Source organism: Diadema antillarum, unplaced genomic scaffold (assembly GCF_040938485.1).
Source record: "Diadema antillarum isolate AM-2024a unplaced genomic scaffold, OU_Dant_1.0 seq00001795_RagTag, whole genome shotgun sequence".
Classification (NCBI taxonomy): Eukaryota; Metazoa; Echinodermata; class Echinoidea; order Diadematoida; family Diadematidae; genus Diadema; species Diadema antillarum.
The window spans coordinates 808,382-831,079 of NW_027272473.1; the positions used below are offsets into that span (position 1 = coordinate 808,382).

A 22,698-nucleotide genomic window follows, 5' to 3' on the forward strand; every position below is an offset into this window, starting at 1 on the left:
ATATTTTGAATTGGAAATACAAAGTCAATCGACAAGTCGACAGCACGCACGAGATTTCCACACATATCAAATAATGCAATTTCGTCAGAAATATATTACACAAAAAACCTGTACTGATAAATATATACTATATGATAGTCGATATGATTCGAATACAATATGCTAGTTTCGAAGACCGTTTGGAATATACATATCCCTTCCCCCTTTTGGTGTTGCCGCTTGTTGTAATCACAAAGTAGATGTCCATGCTCAGACCAGTCTGTTTTGTGTTTTTGTTTGAGTTGTGTGTTGTGTGTGTGTGTGTGTGTGTGTTTGTGTTTGTTTGTTTTTGAGTATGTAATACAAACACACACACACACGCATAATGGTATACATATGCATAATCTTGCTCAACAGCCACGCGTCTTTTGGAAGTCTCAACGCAATAGCCACCTAAACTCAGCTTTTTCACGCACACTCACACACACACTCTCTCTCTCCCTCTCCCTCCCTCCCTCCCTCTCTCTCCTTCTCTCTCTCGTACTCTCCCTCGTCGCTCCTTTCCTCTTTCTCTCTATAGAAATTCACTTCTTCTTCTTCTTGCATTCACAGTACAGTGCTTTACGCCTTCATAAAAACAGGAAAAAAACGAAATAATCTCAGGCAGGTTTAGATGCTTAATAAGCACTGGTAAGGCGGATTTAACGAGTTTGAAATGATTTCCTGAAGAGGGAAGAGAATAACGCAAACACGGCCGAAAGCAAGCTGCTAATTTAGTGGATGTTGACATGGTTGATAACGTCGGTGGTGAACGTAAAGGCCGCCCGCTAGCGTCATTCATAATAATTATTCACGACAAACTTCACCAAACAATGACAGCTAGTATTACGTGATGATGTCGTACACGACGTGACGTCAACAACGCGTCCGGTGGTTACATTTACTTGTAGATTTTAATTGATTTCAATCGTTTTGCAAGGAGATAGAGGTATTTTCTTTGTCTTTCTATAACATCTAGTTTCCTTTCTTCGCATAGTTTAAAGGTCGATATTTCAGATATAGGAAAAATGTCCACTCCCTCCCTCCCCCCCCCCTTCCCCCGCCGGCCTTCCACCTAGGTTTTACAAATGAGGACCATGGATCAACTCATGTCAAGTTTTCGAGAATTATTGTCGCGCGACCCGTGTGCAACATTATCAGGAAGACGATCTGTCGTAACGCTACAGTGGGTTCAATTTCCGCTTCTCGATACTCTTTGGCGAGTTCCTTCTTTAACGCACCATTTTCCAGAATCCAAATCTCAAGCGGTTTAGGTTTTATATAACTTTTACTTCTAATTGTTGGAGTTTCTGTTTTCCTCTTAAGTGATAAATCTTGAAATGATCGTTTCTCAATTGGCAACTTTAAGTTTGTGAAGGATTGATTTTGTGCACCTTTAAAGCATTTATCCAATTTCATCTGGTCTTTCTCCAGTATAAGATGCGCGGTAATATCCAGAGGTGCCAATTTGATGATGAGAAAAAGGATTTAACGGCAAAATTCTCCCAGAACGTCGTAGGTCAACATGATGAAAGTGAAAAAAAAACCCAAAATAAAGAAAAGAATGCCTTTATAACATGGCTTGAGAAGTGAAATTCTATGGATTTTACCGCTGTGTAATAACAGACTGAGCCTGAGCAGTAATCATTTGTAATCCCTCCACGTTGCAATAATCATTTCATACATAGTTTGAAGGCAGACGAGATGAGATAAAGCATTAATGCAGCATTCTTCGCTATTTTTTTCTTTTGATTAAACAACATACGAACATAAATACTTCACACTGATGGTAGTTGTAGAGCCAATGTCAATTTTCTACAATTCCTAATATCAACATAAAAATGAAAATATTCTAATATCTGCCGGATGAAAAGGACATGATCATTGATCGAGGTTTCTGTACAACTCAAAATCAAATCAAAGCATGGCTGGTGCCGTCTGTTGACTAGAAGTTTTTGTCTGATTATGGATGCAGGCAAAATATTATGATCAAAGAAGCCTTGATGAATTTAATCGATGCATTACGGCTACAGCTAAGGCAAAAAGCGATGTTGTAGGTGTAGTATGGATGCTACATCTTGTCAATCGTACATTTCTGGTAAAGACAAATACCACCCGTGTTAGGACCTCATTTCTCCCTGCTCACTCATTTCTGTTCGAATCTGTTTACGGAACGGACGGATTAGAACAGCGCTTCCCGAATCTAGAGGCTTGTAGTAAAATGTAAAGTGCTACCGCACAGCTGTCCTCTCGGTTTCCTTCAGTTTTCCGCCTATAAAGAATTCCTGATTTCAGTAGGATGTGTGCGTCGGTTTCCCGCGTGTCAATGTGTGTGCGCGCTCGCGTGTGTGCTGTATGTTTTCTGTGTATAGATAATGTTCACGCCTCGTCCTACACTTGTGTCTACATTTCTGTATGTGCTCACTGGTTCATTCAAACAAATTATTTGCATCTCATGTAAATCTTGTGGGGGCATATTCACAGTACTGATAATCTAGTATTTGTAATCTATTGGGAGATCAAAATGTTCGCAGAGGTGATTTTATCCTGCCATAATCATGTTTCCTTTGACTCCCTTTGGGGGTAGAAACTTCCCAGCCCTGATCTAATCGTCAGCCTGACCTGGTGGATTTACCTGATTTGGAACTGCCTGAGCATTAATTACCTCCTCAACCGCCTGATCACCGCCAACAGCGGCACTCGCTTCGTCACCATCATCGTCATCGTGACCCTCCTCTTCCTCCCCCTGCTCCAGAGGCCCGCCCTCAGCTTGACCTCCGTGGCCATCGTCATCGTCGTCGTCATCGTCCCCATCGCCCTCTTCCTCTTCTTCCCCCTCCTCCTCCCCCTCCTCCTCTTCCTCGTCCTCCCCTTCACCTTCTTTGGCCTCCTCCGATTCCGGCGACCCCAACGTCCCGCCCGACTCCCCGCTCGTTGTCGGCTCACTTCGGCTGCTCGTCATGCCCTCCGAAGGCTCCACGCGGTTCTCCGGCAGCCAATAGTGGACGGTGCTGTCGATCACGTGACGGAAGTGTCTCATGACTCGGTTACCGATAGACTCGTACGGTTCCGCCATGACCTGCACGAGAACAGAGGCACGTATAGAGCAGCTATAACGATTAATATGGTAATAATTATGATACTAACAATAACAATCATATTTATAATGATAATAATTTCTTTATCATTACCATCGTCGTCATCATCATTAAAATCATGACTATTATAATCGCTATGACATTATCAGCATTATCATTTCCATTATCATCGTTATTATCATAACAATTATCAAGAAAATTACAATGGTAGCAAGTAAAATAACGACTACAAACTTAATTGACAATAGCAGTTCTGCTTACATTGTTCTATTTACTAAACATTTGCACACTTTATTCATTCAAGGTATTTCCACAATTTTTTTGTGTCTTGCAAAAAAAATTATTTAAATGCGCAACTGATTATTATTAAAAATAAAAGATTTTTAAACAAAAAAGGAACCACGGGAATCGAACCTGTCATCTACTTTTTCCGACTTGTTTGTTAAATTGTAAATCAGCAGTTGCAATCTTACACATTTCATTTGTAGAAGGAGACAAATTGAAGAAAACAAACACCTCCGATTATTATTACTCCAAAATTCCACTAACCTACATAGTACATTCTATTTCATGTCTCGAGTTGATTATGTTGTGAGGAACATGGCAGTTTTTCTTTCTTTTTCCACTAACTATCACATACACTCTACGCTTGTGTCGAAGACTTTTCAACACCACCACCTTGACCTCGATCTCGATCTCGATCTCACCTCGATCTCCACTTCGTGGTTGCCGATCACCAGCATGGCCTTGTAGAGTTGTTTCTCCACCGTGGTGTGCACGCCCCGGCTCTGGATGGTACCGATCAGCTCCAGGTCTAACGAATCCAGGATTTCCTGGCGCGCGGTCACTACGTCACTTCCGGAGTCGACCATGAAAACTTCAAGGAAAAAAGAAGAAGAAAAAACACAACATACAAAGAGTTAAAATGTGATTCTATTGTCTGTGCCCAAACTTTACCGCTCTCCTAATATCAATGCGTGTGAAATGCTGTTCAATCCTGCTTCGTCGCATCTATGGAAAGACTGATGCTCCATATTATACCATTATAGTCTGCAGCGTATTTACAACATAATTTGTGTGTGGCTTGGAAAGCAGGGCGTGCCATCATATTGTTTCCGTTATAGTACACTGTCCGTTAAAGTCGGACGATCGTCACCCCTAATGGTACGTTATTGCGTAACTCCTCCTCCGAACGAACGAAATTTGTGCATGCAATTGTGCAATGCCAGACGGCAGTGCTATCCATAAACGTGTGGGACAATGCTGTCACTGAGACACGTGTGTATGTGTGTGTGTGTGTGTGTGTACCAAAGAGATTTTCCGCAGTGACTGCTAGAGTGCGGAGTCTTCATACGCCCTGTACTATTGTTGTGTGAGCGCAAGGAGCACTGGATGGCAACGAAGCGGTAGGCTCACCCCTCGTGCTAACACGCTAGGAAACGAGCAACCGAGGAGCAGCCAAAATCAAGTGCGTACTCGCGTATTAAGTTCAGAAGTTCGCGTAATACGCGCTGTAGAAATGTATACTTAGTACGCAAAGTCCGCCATTTTTAAGTGGAACAATGGCGGCCCCCATGAAATCACTGACTCCATTGTAGAGTCCGCCCTCTAGTGGTGGGGAGGAGAAAAATCTCTTTGGTGTGTACGCATCGTACACAAACATTGTGACCGCGAGCTGCGGTGATTGGAGGAGAAGACGCTTGGCTCTTTTGGCCTCTCTTCATGCGCATGCGCACTGTGAGTGTGCGTCCATTCGGATCCCTTCGGAAGCTCGCGTGGCTCGGACAGCCATTTTGGGTCAGGTGATTTTTAGACCAGTGAGTGTGTGTTCGCTGACCCATTGAGCCAGCGCTATTCTCATTCGGTGTCACGACATTTGATACAAAATGGGGGGGGGGGGGGGAGGGGGAGGAGGCAGCGAATTGCGTTCGTCTCCGTGCCGCACAAACCACTCGCCGCGATTGTAAGGCTTTAAAAGTGCACGGTCCTTCACAATGACCGTGACTTCCTCCTCGGGTAATGATATTACAAAATATGCATGCTATAATATCACACAATAGATGTTTTGTCAAGCTGTATTTTGGACTTAATAAAATCAAAGGAAATAGCTAACTTTCATTGAGTCTGTTTCACTCACACGTTTGGTCGCGGTAAGGTAAAACTGCGCCTATGCTAAAAAAAAAAAAAAAAAAAATGTTGCACTTTTCGTGTGTTTGATCAATATTCGCGTAGAGTGCATGTAGATCATGCAATATTTTATATAAAGTGCATCCTGGAGAACTGTTGCAAGCTTATGAGATGAACAGATCAATCAGCAAATAATGGAAGGATAAACGACAGATTGATGAATACATGATTGAATATGTAAATGAACGGATGCAATAAATGAATAAGTAATTCCTTGGATAGGTGGATACAATTAATGCAGGATTGAATGAATTGCGTTGTCAGGATCAGGCGTTAGACGTAGCGCATTATCTAAAACACCAAAACACTTGCACCCACGTGTTGCGATCTACACTGTATAGCTGCCCCTCTCTTCCTTAAATATCTCTCTCCCTCTCTCTCTTCATCTTCATCTTCTTCTCCTCCTCCTCCTCCTTCTCCTCCTCCTCCTCCTCCCCCTCCTCTTCCTCCTCCTTTTTCTTCTTCTTCTTTTTCTTCTTCAATTCCCAGTCTTGAAACAATTTTAATTGAACACTGACAAAAAAAAAGATGATTTTGGACTCGTACCTTCTTTGAATGTTTGTCCGTCGGGTTTGAGAGACCTGAGTGTAGCGTGTATGCAGAGAAAGTCGAATTTGGCGCCCTCTAGCGTTGGCGGCTTCCCCCAGTATCCAATGGCAAGTGGCGTGGCTGCTTCGGCATCGTCGATTCTTCTCCGTTTGCGTAATTTTGGTACTGAGGAGAGAGGGAAACAATTGATAAGCATAAGGACAATTTGTGGACTTAAAGGAATAATACGGTTTGGTTCTGATGGGGGTTCATGTTTCCATCACTTTTGTTAGATAATGAGGACCCTATTCAAATTCATGAAATTCTTCCGTCGAGATGTTTTCATTGCAACTGATTGACATATTGCCCTACATCGACGTAAATAAGCACTGAGTTGATCAGTGTTTTGATAGTAGCCATAATAAAAATAAAAAAAAAATCATGGGCGTACGTACTCGAGTACGACGTAGAGAAACCTCTAATGAAATATGAAAGAGTATGTAATTATAAGATGAATTCAACGTTTATTTGATGAAAATTGGTTTTGAAATGGCTGAGGTATCCAAACAGCGCGATCTTTATAAAAGGTGGGACGCACCTTTTATTGCAACCGCTTTGTTTTGGACGTTTCGGTCATTCCCAAACCGATTTTCATCAAATAAACTTTGAATTCCTCTACTGTACTATGTCATACGTGGTTTCTTGGTATCTCGCAAAAAGTTAAAAGCCCAATCCTCATCTCCACCAATACTGTACCATCTCTTTAAGCGTTGGACAGCGTTTTAGCTTGAAATGTTATATACTGTATTCATTGCCTTTTCACATCTTCAGTGTCAAAGAAGTACAGTACAAAGAAATAGGGGATTGCCCCTTCAGCCGTATTTGCAAAATACGACTGTTTTTCCTCAGGGTCCCACATTTACATTACAAAATGATACAATGTATACATAAAACATGGGGAAAATACTCAATGAAAACATGTCGCTTCCCGATTTTTAGGGGAAAAAATACATGAATGCCAGTTGGCGATTGTGAATATATCACTCGTGTATGCGTATTGTTTTTATGCTGTTGTTAGTTTTATTTAGTGAAAGGACTTTAACAAGTCACATGCTACCTTGTACCCATCATGTGTGTGTATATATAATTTATGTAGGCTGTGTGTTTGTGAATGTGTGTGTGAGTGTGTGTATGTATGTGTGTGTGCTGTATGACTCGTTAACGGTCATCACAGTGTGAACGCTGTGTGTGAATCTCATTACTGCGTCGTCCGTCTTCGCGCTTGATAACACTGCAAACAAAAAGAGAATACTGTAATCTCGACAGGAAGATAGGAGGAAGGAGAAAGAGGGAGAGAGAGAGAAATAACATTTTCGACTCCAAAGTCTCCAGCCGGGTCGAACTACGGCCACAACGTCAGTCAATTAGAAACACATCCGTGGTATATTGCTATGACGTGGACAGCTAGTTTTCCGCGTCATGACTGTCAGAATATAATCTGATTCACAACCACCTCTCCCTACGACACAACCTCCCCCTCCCCCCCCCCCCCCACCTTCCCTCCACCCACCCAACACACTAACACACACCCGCAGGCCAAGACCCCGGCACTCAGGGTCAATGACCGACTATAATACGTAGGGGCAATTCTGGTGCTAAGGTTCATCAGCGTTATTAGCCTTTCTCGTTTACGCGATGTGTCAAGGCTCACGGAGAGAAGAGACGTGGCGGAATGAGAGATCACGTGGGCAAAAAATATATATATACTTCCTTCTCCTCTTCCCTCTCCTCTTTCTTCATCTCCTTCCATTTCGTCTGTCTTTATGTCTTATATTCTCCCCCTTCTACTCTTCCTCCTCATCCTTCTTCTCACTTTTTTTTTCATACGGTTGACCTTCCAATTTTCCAATTAATCTACTGGTATTACTTTCTTCTTCACAACGTGCTGTAATATTATTATTGGCCGATAGTTCACCATCAGCGGCTAGGGTTAAGTATACAACTTAATTGTGTAACCTTTACTGCATATCTGTTACAGTCACTACAGCTATTAAAATCATCACTACTACTTCAACATCTACTGCCGATGTTATTTCTGCCTCTACGTCCTATCAATCTCCTTTGCCCTTCTCTTAAAATTCTCCTTTCACATTTCTGTTTTCTGTACTTCCGTATTTTTGATGCGTCATCATGAAAGCCATGTAGTCTTTGGAAAATCATATTAAGTTGTTGGGTTTTTTTGGGGGGGGGCAGGTATGAATATTTCAGATGCTAAGCTTTATGTTGATATGTAATTTACCCTGCTTCATTACACGGAAATATGTTTAAAAAGAACTAAAAGCTAGAAACTGGAAAGGTTATATTGCCTATAAAAGTCCGCTTTACGCTCATCTTAATTCATTCTTTTATGATCTCCGCCTTCATATGAGTAACAATTAATCATTATGACGCACTACATTTATATGACTACAGTGACGATAATACATACTTGTATAAAACAATCCATTGTATAATACAAATAACGTTAGTACGTATTACATCCATTATCATAACTATATGAATGTCTATAATACTGACATTTAACGAACTCCTTTCACTCGTTTATACTTTCATTCTAGATGACTAATATATAGAAATGAAACAACAAAATCATTGCCAACGTAATGAAAGGAGTTGGTGGCGGGGCGCGCGGGTAGGGGGAGGGGAGGAGAATGGAAGAAAGGGGGGGGGGGATTGGTCACTGTCAAATGAATTACACCTGCCTGAGCCGTCGTTCTCTTACGATGGCCTGCAATTGATACCTTTCAATGTATTCAGACGGAACACCTTGTGTTTGCTTTGCTAAATTGCACACAGGGTACTCGCCATTGACGTGGATCAGTTACAGGACACTACAAAGAGATGGAATCCACCCCAGGGACGGGTCTGGTGTTTCCACCAGACCCGCAGAGTTAGTAGTGTACTCCAAGTCAATTTATATTCTTTCATGAACTAGCCCATCCAACATTTTGTATAAGTTTGTCTATTTGTTTGTTTGTTTGTTCGTTGGTTGGTTGGTTGGTTGGTTGTCTGGTTGTTTGGTTGGTTGGTTGGTTGGTTGGTTGGTTGGTTGGTTGGTTGGTTGGTTGGTTGGTTGTCTGGTTGGTTGGTTGGTTGGTTGGTTGGTTGGTTGGTTGGTTGGTTGGTTGGTTGGTTGGTTGGTTAGTTGGTTGATTGGTTGGCTGCTTGGTTGGCTTATTTTTTTCTCAAACTTATCATAACTCGCTACGACTGCGAATTCCAATATGTTTTGGCTGTCGACTTTTGGGAATGACGTCACTCATGCGTTGACACATTATTAAAAACAACAACAACGATGAAATGTACTAAATGGATTATCGCAAAATTACCCAGATGTCATATTGTCAGCCCGTGGCCTCCGATATTTATGGTCATTTCCGCAGATTTGTAGAAACGCACACCAATTGTTTTTTTTCCCGACATATCTAATAATCTAATTGAATGATCGTGATTGATTTCGTCAAGTTGCCACTCTACTCCCACCCCCCCCCCCCCCCCGGGCCTCCAGCTCCGGTCAAATATGGGACGGCCCCGGGTGGATAACCTTAGTGTCGAATACCTCTCGAAGTAAAAGAACCAAAAGTCAGTGGCATTCAAGTAGATCGGGTTAAAACTACTTCAAATTGTCTTTGGTTGCTGACACAATTAAAACGCATACACATACGCACACACACACACACACACACACACACAAACCCCTGAGATCTTTTTTTTTACGTTTTCATGTTCGTGTGTATTCTTTGTTTATTATTAGCTGCTGCTGTTAGGGTTTTGTGTGTGTGTGCTTTTTTTAGTGTGTTTGCTTGTTTGTTTGTTTGTTTGTGTTTTGTTTTGTTTTGCCCTGACACTTTTGGTCTGAAGTGAGGTGCCCCGTGTTTATAAACTATTTAACACTGATATGATATCGCTTTTTCTCCGGTCTACTTGTAATGGCTCGAGTAATAAATTCGGCCATTACGGCGTGGTCATTATGGTCTATGCATGGCCGAATAAGCAACCATTAATAAGTATCAGAATGGTTCTAGGCAGGCATGGTGTCTACTGGCACTTTTATTCTTTTGAAAATTATATAAAGAATGGAAATTCTCTCAAAACAGTCTGTTTCGGTCCATTTGCTGTATTTATAGCCATTCATCATTGGGGGTCGCAGAGTTTGTACACATATTTGTCCAAAACAGTTTCGAACACACAAACACATCCGTATCTACTCAAAACCAAGACAGGCGTTTTACAAACAGATCAAAAGACATACACTTACATACCGTTTGATTGTAAGCCCACCAATTGATATCAAATACGCTTCCATGCACTGGGAGGCCCTAGAATAACTTATGAATATCATTGTATTCCTATTCTACATTACATTTCATACTATACATCAATACCATTATTAAGCAATTAGTCGGTTTAAACGCTATGTCCATCCCTGGCGCCTCGTACCCCTCAATATTTCATACCACTCGGAAATGATGGATTTTATTCCTACTTTGTATGAATTACGGATAAGCTGTTTATCCGCGCTTTGTCTCATTTTAACGTTATTCTCTAATCGTCTTTTGCGTCATATCTCGGGACGGTATTCAAAGTTGCTGCGGAGAGAAGTGGACTTATTTTGCTTTTGATGTAAATAAAGCACGAAAGACTTGTGGGATGATCCACGCTGTCATCTGATGAATAATCGGTCTCCCTTGACAACGTCAATGCTAAGCTCCGCTTGCCCCTGTTTTCTTAACGCTTGTTGATGAAACAATGGATCGGAAGAACAAGGACTGGTCAGAGTTTGGAGGGAAAGCGAGGGAAATGAAAAAGAGAGAGAGAGAAAAAAAGACATCCATACAGACAATGTGAATAAAAAATATAGAGATAAAGAGTGAGGGAGAGAGAGACTGCCCAGTGCTGACCACTCCTTGACCCCTTGTAATCACTAACTCTGCCTTCACGACCCCGGATGTGTTCGAGAATGACATCGTTTGAAGAACAACAAGTCGGCATTTCGCAGTCATCATGGTCATCGCGAGAAACATTTAAAGAAGAAAATGTTCAGAAAAGGCATGTATGTTTTTCTTAGCTCATACTATTTCATGGGTATGAATGAACTGCGGAGTTTTAGAGTGAAAAAAAATACAAAAATGGAAAGACGAATAAATGTGTATTTTACGCATAGAAACAGTGATGTTTTAAGTCAATAGAGTAAATAACGGGGATTAGTGACAATCGTACAGTCAATGACAGTGGCCTACGTTTCCAGAGACTTAGAGTTTGATATGTTTTAGTCATTTTTTCATTAAGAAAAATTGCAGTATATAATGTATGATAAGATCGTAGCATATCATGTACAAAAATAATAGTAAGGGAATATCGAGATACGAAATTTTCCAGTCGGTGTAAGCTTTCTACATTTTTTTTAGACAGACGTGTGAATAATTCCAAGTTAACATCGTTAAGCTGGAGGCAATAAGTAACTCCTGGAAATTTAGTAATAGAGTAATGGTACATTGTGTAATAGATATTACGTTATGTCATATTATATACCTGTATGGGTCTGAATCGGCGAGAAAAGAATTACAATACTTCACGCATGTTTGACAGAATTTGTAAAACAATGTCGTAATGTCGAGTGTTTCATCGCAATTCGCGCAGCATTGTGTCCCGCACTGTAATTGTTGTAAAGGGGATCTTACTTGCAGGAAACGAAAACGACGAAGGGACTTTTTTTTAGGAGAGTAAAGATCCTCTTCAATCAAATAATATCTGTGACCACTTTCTCTTCTGCTCCATATTTTCTCCATCTTCCTTGCATCTATTGACTTGAATACAAACTAAATTCTGCATCTTTATTTGTCATCCCGGCAGTATATCCCTGCGCAAGTCGCGGGCCCGGATCGCCATCAAATCATTGCCCGTATTGACCTGGTAGAATTTATCGCTACAGAGCGTAGCCATGATAAAAAAAAAAAATGAAAAAAATGTAGCCCTTGGCAATGCGATAAGGGGAGCACACTAATAAATCAGCAGAGCCTATATCTGTCAGAGCTGTTGCATTGCAAATAGTGATGGTCACTCGAAGTCCAGGTCAGGTAGAGGTCAGAAGCAAAAATATGTCTTCCTCCTGGAGGGAAAAAAATTTGGCAAACGTTTCCTCCAGCAGGTTTTTGGGAGACCAGATATTCATCGCCACTAATCATTTTCAGCGGCGTTTGTCGATTCTGGTTACCATCTTGTTGTGTTGATTTTATGTTTTTAGTGGCAATTACTAACTAGTCATACTGATGATCTTATACAACTGTGAATACAAAGCTTCAAAAGAGTGGAGGGTTACATTTACACAGACCATTACTTCATGTCTACTTATGATATGAAACAACCGATGTTTTAGCTTTGAAAGACCCGACATTTATCATCACTGATCACTTTCGTGGCACTCGCTAACTAGTGATACAAATTAATGATCTTATACAACTTACCCTGAACTCATCCATCTGAAAAGAGATTTAAGCATACAGTTCGACAACAACTTGCAATGCCGATAAAGAGTGCTAGAAATATGCCTCCCCCTCCCCCGCCTTACTTATTGATAAGACGTACATACAAGAGAAATGCAAAGTAGCTGGGAATAATGGAGGCCTATATGTTTGTGACTTGGAGATCATAATATTATCATCAAAGTTACGATTCTAATTCTACATGAAACAACTGTTTGTTGATGGGGTTTTTTTTTAATCTAATTGGTAATAATGTAGGCCTACGTATGTGTCCTCAGATTCATATCTTCAAAATTATGATTCTAATACTTCAAAAGAGTGAAGGGTTACATTAACACCATTACTTCATGTCTACTGATGATGTGGAACAACCGCTGATTTTGGATAACTGCACCCATTTCCTACCCAGGCGACAGAATCGAAATCTTTCGTCATCATTGATGATAACTCAGTTGAATTTTAGTTCTATTGAATTTTGCGAGTCGCTGAATATATTTTTTCATCCTCTCCGAAGAAGTGTTTTTTGTTTCACTTACTTTTCCACGTTAATATATTGTGTTTTCTTTTGGTTTTTAACAGGCCTTTTAACATGAACATCTCATTGAATGTAGAGTGGTCACCGAGACAGCTCTCGCTTTTGATTCTATAATTAGCTCATGTTTTAATATATTGCTAGTGGGTTTCTTGCAACAATTTATGACACTCACTAGACATTCTCGTAGTTCAATGTCTCTATCGCTTTACCACTCTCACTCTTTCTTTCCCTCTTTTTATTTTTCTCTCTTATTCCTTCTATCTATTAACTGACGAAAGTACGGCAAGGCTACTGATAAATGCTCATCAGTAATTCAACTCTGATTACCAGCAATCTATGAGGTTATAGCGAGGGCGTGTGTGTGGGTGGGTAGGGTGGGGGAGGGGTAGTTGTTAGCCGAGTCCACGTAGAAAGAATTAGCACAAAAACTTCCACGCTGTCGCGTTCCAGAAAGCTGTGTCTTCTTGACCTATACCGGGCAACCCATCGTCTTCGGTTGCGCTCTCCTGCGAATCCGCTCGCCGACGGCCAGGTAAACGATAGTCTAGGCTCAGGGTGGTGGTGAATGCGGGTCTCGACCTTTGTTCGGACAGAACAGATGTTCTGACCGTAGCCGGTCATCTAATCGTGGGAAAGAGAGTTGCGGTGGGGTGGGGCCGGGAGAGGAGGAATTTAAGGATTTGTCCCACTTTAACTATGTCCATGGTGTGAGATGAATTGTTCCTCAGTCTTGTAAGATCAAGTACCTCCTTGGTCAGATGTACTGTTTGTTTTATTTTCTGCGGGGTTTCGAAAAATACATGAAAGCTTTCAAGAGATTTCACGTACAGGTATAGCTAGATTATCAAAATATCAGCCAATTGTCAATAGGTGAACAATGCCTATGCCCGCTGGGAGTGATTTAAGTAGACGGTAATATAACTCTTGATCATCGGCAATACATTACATGATAAACATCTATATCAGTCAGGAACATTCGAAGTGATTTAAAGATATCTCTCTTTTCTCTCTATTCTATCTCTCCTTCTTGATATGATCCAACTCTCCATGTACATACGTCTCCGAGAACATTCGTCTCTCTCTATCTCTCCCTCTCTCCCTCTGTTTTTCTCTTTCTTCTATTTCATTTATCTCTGCGTCGTGCTCGTTGCTATGGTTGTCGTGGTAACGAATCGCTTTGTTTAATATATATATATATATATATATATATATATATATATATAAAATTTATAAACATTGTCGAGATACTTCCACGATGTGAAGGTGTAGGTCTATGAAGCACGGTGCATTAAAGGTTATCTGCGATAAAAGTAGGATCGTTAAATACAATGCACGTAGGGAATAACGTCATTGCATCGGTTCTTTTAGTTAGTGATGGTGACTCGAATTTGTGTAATTGTTCGTGAGTCACACGGATTCCTGGAAAGTCATAATTGACGGCAGCCTCGTGTAATCTAACGGAGATGGACGGGGAAAAAAAGCAAGGAGAAGAAAAGGAATCCTATCTCAGTTTTCTCGAAAGGATGGGGCAATTGTTTGTCCTAATTAATTGCAAAACCACTCAAAATGCAATTGTTTGACCGAACGTTGGTTTTCCGGAGAAATGCGTGATACACTATATTGATTATTCGCGCGGGGCGCGCGGTCACTGGCATAATCGCTTTAGGTAGAAATGCCATCCGTCATGTTTGAGGCAGCGCACGTTGGTTTCATTCGTTTACCACGCACGTCATAAATCGTACTCTCCACCTTACTACTCCCCTCCCTCTCTACACACACACCTGCACACACCCGCACGCACGCACGCACACACACACACACACGCACACATACACACACACACACACACACACACGCACACAAACACACAATCTTCGCTGCCAGTGCGTCATCATTTTTCAGCGAAAGGCGACAGTAATCGAGTGGAAGAAGAGGTCTGCGCCAGGAGGTGTCGAGGTTACAAAAAAAGAAAAGAAAAAGTGCGGGACGACGTAATCAAATAAGTGACATCAGCCAAATCCGTCGACATCGAGTTCATCAGTAGGTCAAGTAAATATAGAATTATAATATCACGTTATAAACGCAGCATAGCGAGATAGAGAAAGATTGAGAGTATATATATATATATATATATATATATATATATATATATATATACAGATATGTAATTATACATGTTTATATAGATAGAGAGAGAGAGAGATAGGGAGATAAAGAGATTGAGAGTATATATATATATATATATATATACACATATATATATATACATACATATATGATTATACATGTTAATATAGATAAAGAGAGAGAGAGAGAGAGAGATAAAGAGATAGATAGATAGATAGATAGATAGATAGATAGATAAACCAATTCAGTATGGATAGCGTAAGCTGTGGCAGCATCCATCAGATGATTATGTTTATGAAACGCAGGAGCATGTTGACTTCGGTGTTATGATTATGCAGCAATTATTGGCCCAGACGTTAATACATTATGATACACGTCTAATTATCATCCGTGATAGATGACGATCTATGAAAATAATTGATATAATGTGTGGTGTGGTGTCCACATGTAGGACGTGATAAGCCCGAAACATAACTCACTTCACCAAGAAATGGTAGGATTGAGTCAGTGAAGTTCGTATAGGTCCAGTGAGGTGATAACTATGACGTTTATGTGACTCACGATTACACGCACACACACACAAAAAAAAAACAATGAAAAATGAATGACAGTATGACAAACCCTTTATCACGAATCGGATCTTATGCGGAAAGAGAGAGAAAGAATCAGCCTCGAGAAATCCTCCTAGTCGTTGAAAATGTATGCCAGTAAAACTTACAAAAATTAAAGGAAAGGTGATCGCATCTCCGGCGTTTTACAGCATTTTGTTTTCGCCACCTGCTACTTGCTCGAAAATCGACATGCTGTTATCCAGTTCAGCTTAGCTTGTGTGCAGAGCTTTCAGCAATTAATAGTCTCCAAATGTTACAAGTCAAACCTATGTTTTCTAAGGTGATCCGAAAATGTTATTCCGAAGGTTCGTATTTCCAGAAACACGCATATTCCTATACCTAGATCTTCCTTAATCCGACAGTGAAACAGAGTTCATTAATCCAACATTTGGCCGTTGTTATTCTGAAGATTCGTTCATCCGAAAATGAAATAAGGTTCGTCATTCAAAAGGTTAGAATTACCCGAAAATTAAATAGGGTTCGTCATTCCAAGGTTCGTTAATCCGAAAACGAAAAGAATAGAGCTTACTGACACACCTCCGAGGAGAGGAGTTATTGTATTTGTTAGGGTCTTCATTTGAGTATCATGAGCATAAGTGAAAAATGAGACGCCATTTTTGTTGTTGTTGTTAGCTAAAATAAGGATTTGTTCTATTATTTGATTTTATGTTTACTTTCTACATCTCCCTTGCGTCAATGTGTCCCGTTTGAACCACTGAAGGAATCTTAATTAAACTGGGGCTCTGGGACCAGAGAATCACACAATAGGGACTGTCGGGAAATCCGCGGTCCGTCCCCGAGGTCTAGCCAAAAAATCCGAACTATCCGCCCCGCCAGTCAGTGCCAGTAGTGTGTATTCCAGTGTGCAAAGGATCACGAATGGATAATAGTGATGTCCTTTAGTTTTTCATTTCTTTTTTTAAACCAGATTTGTTTGCAAAGTCTGATAACAATATTTTGTGGGAGTGTCAAAGCGCACCTTTTCTGATCATTTTTCTAGCACTTTATTTTCTTTTTTGTTTCTTTGTGAGACGGGCATTGGTCTATTTTATAGTGATATAATATTTGCAATATGGAAGACATAAAAATTCTCTCCGTACTGCCACTTGTCAGCCCGATACAGTGTGTAACTATAAACCCTCGATATCCCCGTTAGTTATACCGCTAATCATCTGAAAAGGTCTTTTATGAGTAGAACTCGTCTCATGTGTTGACTAAAAGAGTGAAAAACTAAACCTTTATCAATTCTTTCTTTATTTGTTTGTTCATTCCTTTCTTCCCCTTTCTCCTTCTGCTGTCCTAAGTAGGAGCAGGACATGAAGACAAAGTTAAGCAGGTTTCTTTATAGACCGAAAGCAATGGTGATTACTCTTTCTGTTTTGTCTCACTCCAAAGAGCTACAAGGCACAGTACCTTGGCATTAAAGGTGGTATGTTACATCTCATGGCCGGCGTCACGTTTTCAAAAGTGTGTGTGTGTGTGTGTGGGGGGGGGGGGCCACTTCTGGATTTCATGAGCTAACAAGCAAAAAAAAAAAAAAAAAGAAAAGAAAAAAAAAAGGCCTTCAACGCAACAATCGGGTGCCACTTCCGGGTTTCTACAGCTTACAAGCAAAAAGAAACAAAAAGGTATTCAGCGCAAACGGGATAAAAAAAGTGGGGGCCAAAGTGGTGACATCCTATGTATTTCTATGTACGGGTCAAATAAAAGTGGGTGCCGGAGCCCCCGTGTGAAAGGAAACATCCTATACGAAAGGAAACATTTTGTATGAAAGGAAACGTCTTATGTGAATGGAAACATCTTATACAAAAGGAAACATGTCATAAGAAAAGGAAACATCTTATATGAATGGAAACGTCTTTTACGAAAGTGAACAGCTTACGCTAAATGAAATATCTTATATGAAAGGAAACATCTTTTTCGAAAGGAAACATCTTATACGAAAGAATACATCTCATACGAAATGATGCATCTCATAGGAAAGGAAACATCCTACACGAAAGGGAACATCTTATATGTTGCGTAAATTACACTTGGATTTTAAGTCAATATCCTCCTCCGCACAAGGTCTTTTCTGATGGTACACATATAGGCACTGCATTGTTTCTTATTTGTCATGGCAAGACTTTAACCTAGATGTTTAGCATTTGAGGAGGCCTTAACATGAAGACAGATCGTTGCACTTACGTCTCCCGTTATCTGAATGCAATATAAGTTGCAAATCAATACGTATCAAACGTTGATCATTCTTGCTTTACACCTGTAATTTCCCAGAGTTGGTAATGTGACTTTAAAATCGAACGTGCGTTCGGTCGTTCTGTTTCTATTTTGCCTCTTCCTCACAATCGCTTTTCTAGTTGTATTGTGCGTGTTTGTTCTTCTTTCCATGCTGGCTACAGGTGAGATGTCCAGAGAAGAGCGACACTCCAAACGACAAGTGTCCATTTGTCTCTCCCGCGACGACGACTTGGAGTGGACATCCTGTTCGTATCATAACCTCTCGCTTGTCACCTTAAACGCGTCGCCATCACCGACACTAAACATCAACCCCGTCAGCATCGATCCTTATCAAATCATCGACGACACCGTTGCCTAAAATTTCAGTCTGGATTTGGATTTTCGGCATCCGTTTATTGATTGATTTTTTTTTCTCTCTCTCTCCTTTTCCCGAGATGTCGGGTGCGTGTAGGAATTAACGCTTTCCATCGGGGCGCATGGCTGGCAGTCGACTGGGTGTCAGCTAGAGTTCGCGACCTACTTACCGAAAAAGCACGCGCGAGCCGTCCTTGTTTACCGTCTCGCGTAACAACATGAATTAGAGACGCGAGAAGAACCAACAGACAAGAACAAGTAGGAAATAAACCATGTATTTGGGTCGAAAACTTGAGCCTGAAGAGCGATAGTGGGTCTTTGCGGCCAAAATATTGTCGCGGAACTCGAAATTCGATCCGCCGGGCCATTTAATGTGTCCGACATTTTCCCGCTCAGGTAAAACAAGAATGGTCTATTTTCTCGCTACCCATCACCCCCCCCCCCCCCCCCCCCCGCCATACACACGCACGGACACAAGCACACACCTTTACTTCTTTCCCCAATGTCCATCAAGTGCTCGACACTCAAGTCGTTGAATTTTCCTAGGCGAACGCCAATTTACAAATTAGAGAGCGACCGCCGGAGCATTGACCTACAAATCAAGGTATTTTGTCGTCTGTTAAAGTGTGTTAACGTGGGACACAATGACCGCTTTGTCCTAGTTAAACCTCACCAATACTCTCCTTGGCTACGTCGTGTGAAAGCAGTCAAATAAATTGTCATTTACACTTTGTAATAATCGCTGATATTTTTATTTTTTAGATTTTTATCATCTTTACTTGATCTCCTTATTGCTTGAATTTTGGGCGATCGGTAAATCCTCGACCCCACATCTGCAATTTCCCCTTGTTGTTTCACTTTCTTCTTAATAAATCATCATCATCATCATAATCATCATCATCATCATCATCATCATCATCAGTAGTAGCAGCAGCAGCACCACCAACAGCAGCATCGGTATCATCATCATTATTCTGTTCTCTTTTTTCCCCTTCTTTTACTTCTACTACTACTACTTCGTCTTTTTCTTCTACTTAATATTTCTACCACCATCAGTAATAATATTTATTCACTCCCATTACAATTTACAACTACTACTGCTATTTCTGCTACTACTACTACTACTACTACTAGTAGTAGTAGTAGTAGTAGTAGTAGTAGTAGCAGCAGCAGTAGTAGTAGTAGTAGCAGCAGCAGTATAGTAATAGTAGTAGTAGTAGTAGTAGTAGTAGTAGTAGTAGTAGTACAGTAGTAGTAGTAGTAGTCAGTACACTGCAAAAAGTCCGGTGTTAAATATGAAACACCGAGCTGGTGTTAAATTTCCGTTGCTCATTCATGGGGTTAGATTAACACCTCCGGGTGTCGTTTCAAAATATAAAATTGATTTTTTGATAGTTTCTTAGTTACTGAATTTCTGGTTAATTCTAAACTTCAACAAGGCGATGAAGAATTTTCCGATAAAGTACTTGATTTTCGAAAAAAATGTGTAAACACATTTACACCACAGTAACACCAGTTGGTGTGGTCTCCTATTTAAGCTGGACGGGTGTTATACCATTGAAATTAACACCACCAATATCAAATCAATACCATGCGGTGTCATTAATGAATTAACTCTAGCGCAGTGTCAAAAAATATCACCAGCCACAGTGTCAAATTAACACCCCGAAGTGCCAGGTGAACACATTTTAACACCGTCACAATACATTTTCTACACCTGTGGGTGTGGTCCTCTATTGAAGCTTGATCGGTGTTAGATTTAACACCCATGGTGTTAAATCTAACACCGATGTTTTTACAGTGTAGTAGTAGTAGTAGTAGTAGTAGTAGTAGTAGTAGTAGTAGTAGTAGTAGTAGTAGTTAGTAGTAGTAGTAGCAGTAGTAGTAGTAGCAGCAGCAGCAGTAGTAGTGTTTCGTCTTCTTTTATTCCTTCGTCTTATCCTCTCCTATATAATACGCAGAGATGAGTGTTAACTTGAAGTCCTTCTTGTTCGAGAAAACCGCTACGGGCCTCGATTTGATCTAGGTTAGCCGTCAATGTTCTTTCGAAGACCCTTGACGCTTTCAAAGGGGTATTTACTTTACGTGGATTGGTTGACACTTAAAAACGACAGCACGTGTAGTATGGCACATCATTAAAGCAATGGATCACGGTACCATTATGGGAGAAGATGCGCAGTTGATTATGCACACTGTCAAAGTGTTTGGCTGTATAGTGTATTATTCATTATGAAACAGATGGGGGAGGGGGAGAGAAAGGGGGAAGGGAGAGAAACGCCATAATACATTATCATTTCTATCATCCGCTCCTAGAAACATACCAAACATGATATTCCCGGCATACTTTCGTCAAGTGTCCGTCCTACTATTCTTCGTATGCAATACACATCCCATTAATCTACAGCATTCCTTGAAATGTCAAAGCTGTTGTTTCACCACTATAAGGATATCTTGTCTATCTTTTAAATCACCTCCGGTCTAATTTGGCACAAGAGTTTTTGAGCTCGTGGGGAGTCAGGATTATCTCGAAACTGTTTTGGTACAACTGTACTTCCCGAGTGCGTGAGAGCCTGGCCGATTATTGACGACGCTGCCGTTGCCATGGAAACGCGTCGCCTCAACGCCTGCCCTACAACGCCGTCTTGAAATCGTGTCGGCAACGACCAAACATCTATGTTAGAGTGCGTCCTGTGTATCGCACTTCATATGCATTAAAGACAGCTGTCGCAGACCAGTGGATGAGACATAGGAACCGTCAATCTTGAGGTTCACGATTCGAGTAAACCGGTGGCATCAGTGCCCGTAGGCAAGGTAGTTTAGCTTCACTACCTTGAATCTGAGTTGACTAGAAGCCGTCTGAGTGATACATTGAACATGTCTGCATTTCCAAGGTGGCAAAGAAACATGAATCCAACCTGAATTTCATCTAAAATTTTGCCACAAAGGAATTCGGCTTGTCCTATTATAAAGACCCGGCAGTGCGGCATCGGGACAAGATGGAGCGGGAATCGTGGTCCGACTCTGATGTACAATGTATTTGAGAATCCCCGTAACCCGTGGTAACGAATTGTGTTTACATAGCTTTTATCAGTGATCTCTGTGTACGTAAAACACACACAGTCGAAGAACTTCGACTGGAGTCTACCGGTACCGATGCACATATTCGCCGACCGGTGCTATTCATGGTTTTCGAATGTACCCCCGGTAGTCAGCGAATGAATCTGGCCACCCATGATTGTCCACGCTACATGGTCTTTTTAAGGTTAAATCGCGATGCAAGTTCAAGATTCGGGTCTGTCGCTCATCCGTCAAGTTTGTGTGCTTCCAGCAGCTGCAATGGGTAGACTACTGAGCATTCGTTTCTTTGTCTGGGACGTAGCCTTTTGTCAAGGCCCTCTCGCTGTGAACGTGCCACCGAAGCGAGCCCAGCCGTGCGTGACAGCGCAACCTCACTCGGCTGGCCTCTCTTCACCATACAGCGAGAGGGCCTTGACAAAAGGCTATCTGGGACGAAGTTCTTCGGGACAATGGAAAAGGAGGCGAGGGATCGGCCTCGTTTCTGAGCCAAGGGTTAAAGGAAAGTAGGTCTTCGTCGGTCCCTTGAACACGCGTCCTAAAAATAACAAGAACGCATCGCTCCTCCGTTAAAGAAATAAGAAAAATAAACAAAAAACATAAAATAACAAGGCAAATGACCGTTTCGCCTCTCCGTCCATGTTATGGTGCAACGGAAATCAAGTGTACGCTTTCTTCTCTACATAGATTCGAATGGCGATACAAGAGAGGGCACTGTCCAAATAAAATAGACGATACCAAAGTGTGATGTCACAGCCGTTCATCACCATAGAAACTGGTTCTAAACAACCTCACCTTGCCCAAATATCTGTAAACACTTTTGTCTCTAACCATGCTCGCACCAGGTTCCAACCCAAGCTCGAACAAAACAACTGTGACATCACTTCTGTGCTCTATAAATCTACCCTAGAACAATTAGATTCAGAAAATAATTTCCGATCATGTCTCCTAACCCCTGTATATGATATTAGAGATGAATTAACAGTAACGTCCTATCACAAGCGCATTTCAGTGTGTGTTCGCACGTATATTTTTGTATGTAAGCATATCAGTTTGTATGTATGTATGTATGTATGTATGTATGTACTCTCTAAAAAAAGAAGAGTGAAAATGTTCACTCTTGAAGGAGTGAATAGCAGAAAAGAGTGAGTTTGGAGTGAAATTGGAGTGATTTTTTAGTGAAAATGTTCCTTTTCACTCATTTTGGAGTGACCTCAGGGATCACTCCCAAATCTTCGAGTGATGCCTGAGGTCACTCCAAAATTAGTGAAAATGAACATTTTCACTCGAAATTCACTCCAATTTCACTCGAAACTCACTCTTTTCTACTATTCACTCCTTCATGAGTGAACATTTTCACTCTTCTTTTTTTCAGAGAGGATGTG

General features: G+C 41.0%; 1 protein-coding gene across 1 annotated transcript in view; it reads right to left on the reverse strand.

Moving 5' to 3' along the window:
• Nucleotides 1–2,153: 2,153 nt before the first annotated feature.
• LOC139712365 (uncharacterized) overlaps nucleotides 2,154–22,698 on the reverse strand; it is a 101,936-nt gene continuing 81,391 nt past the window's right edge. The window contains exons 3-5 of the mRNA XM_071624195.1: nucleotides 5,850–6,017; nucleotides 3,824–3,993; nucleotides 2,154–3,097 (exon numbers count right to left, since the gene is read on the reverse strand). Of these exons, the coding sequence (XP_071480296.1) occupies nucleotides 2,624–3,097; nucleotides 3,824–3,993; nucleotides 5,850–6,017 (812 nt within the window). The 3' untranslated portion in view covers nucleotides 2,154–2,623. The remainder of the gene's footprint in view (nucleotides 3,098–3,823; nucleotides 3,994–5,849; nucleotides 6,018–22,698) is intronic.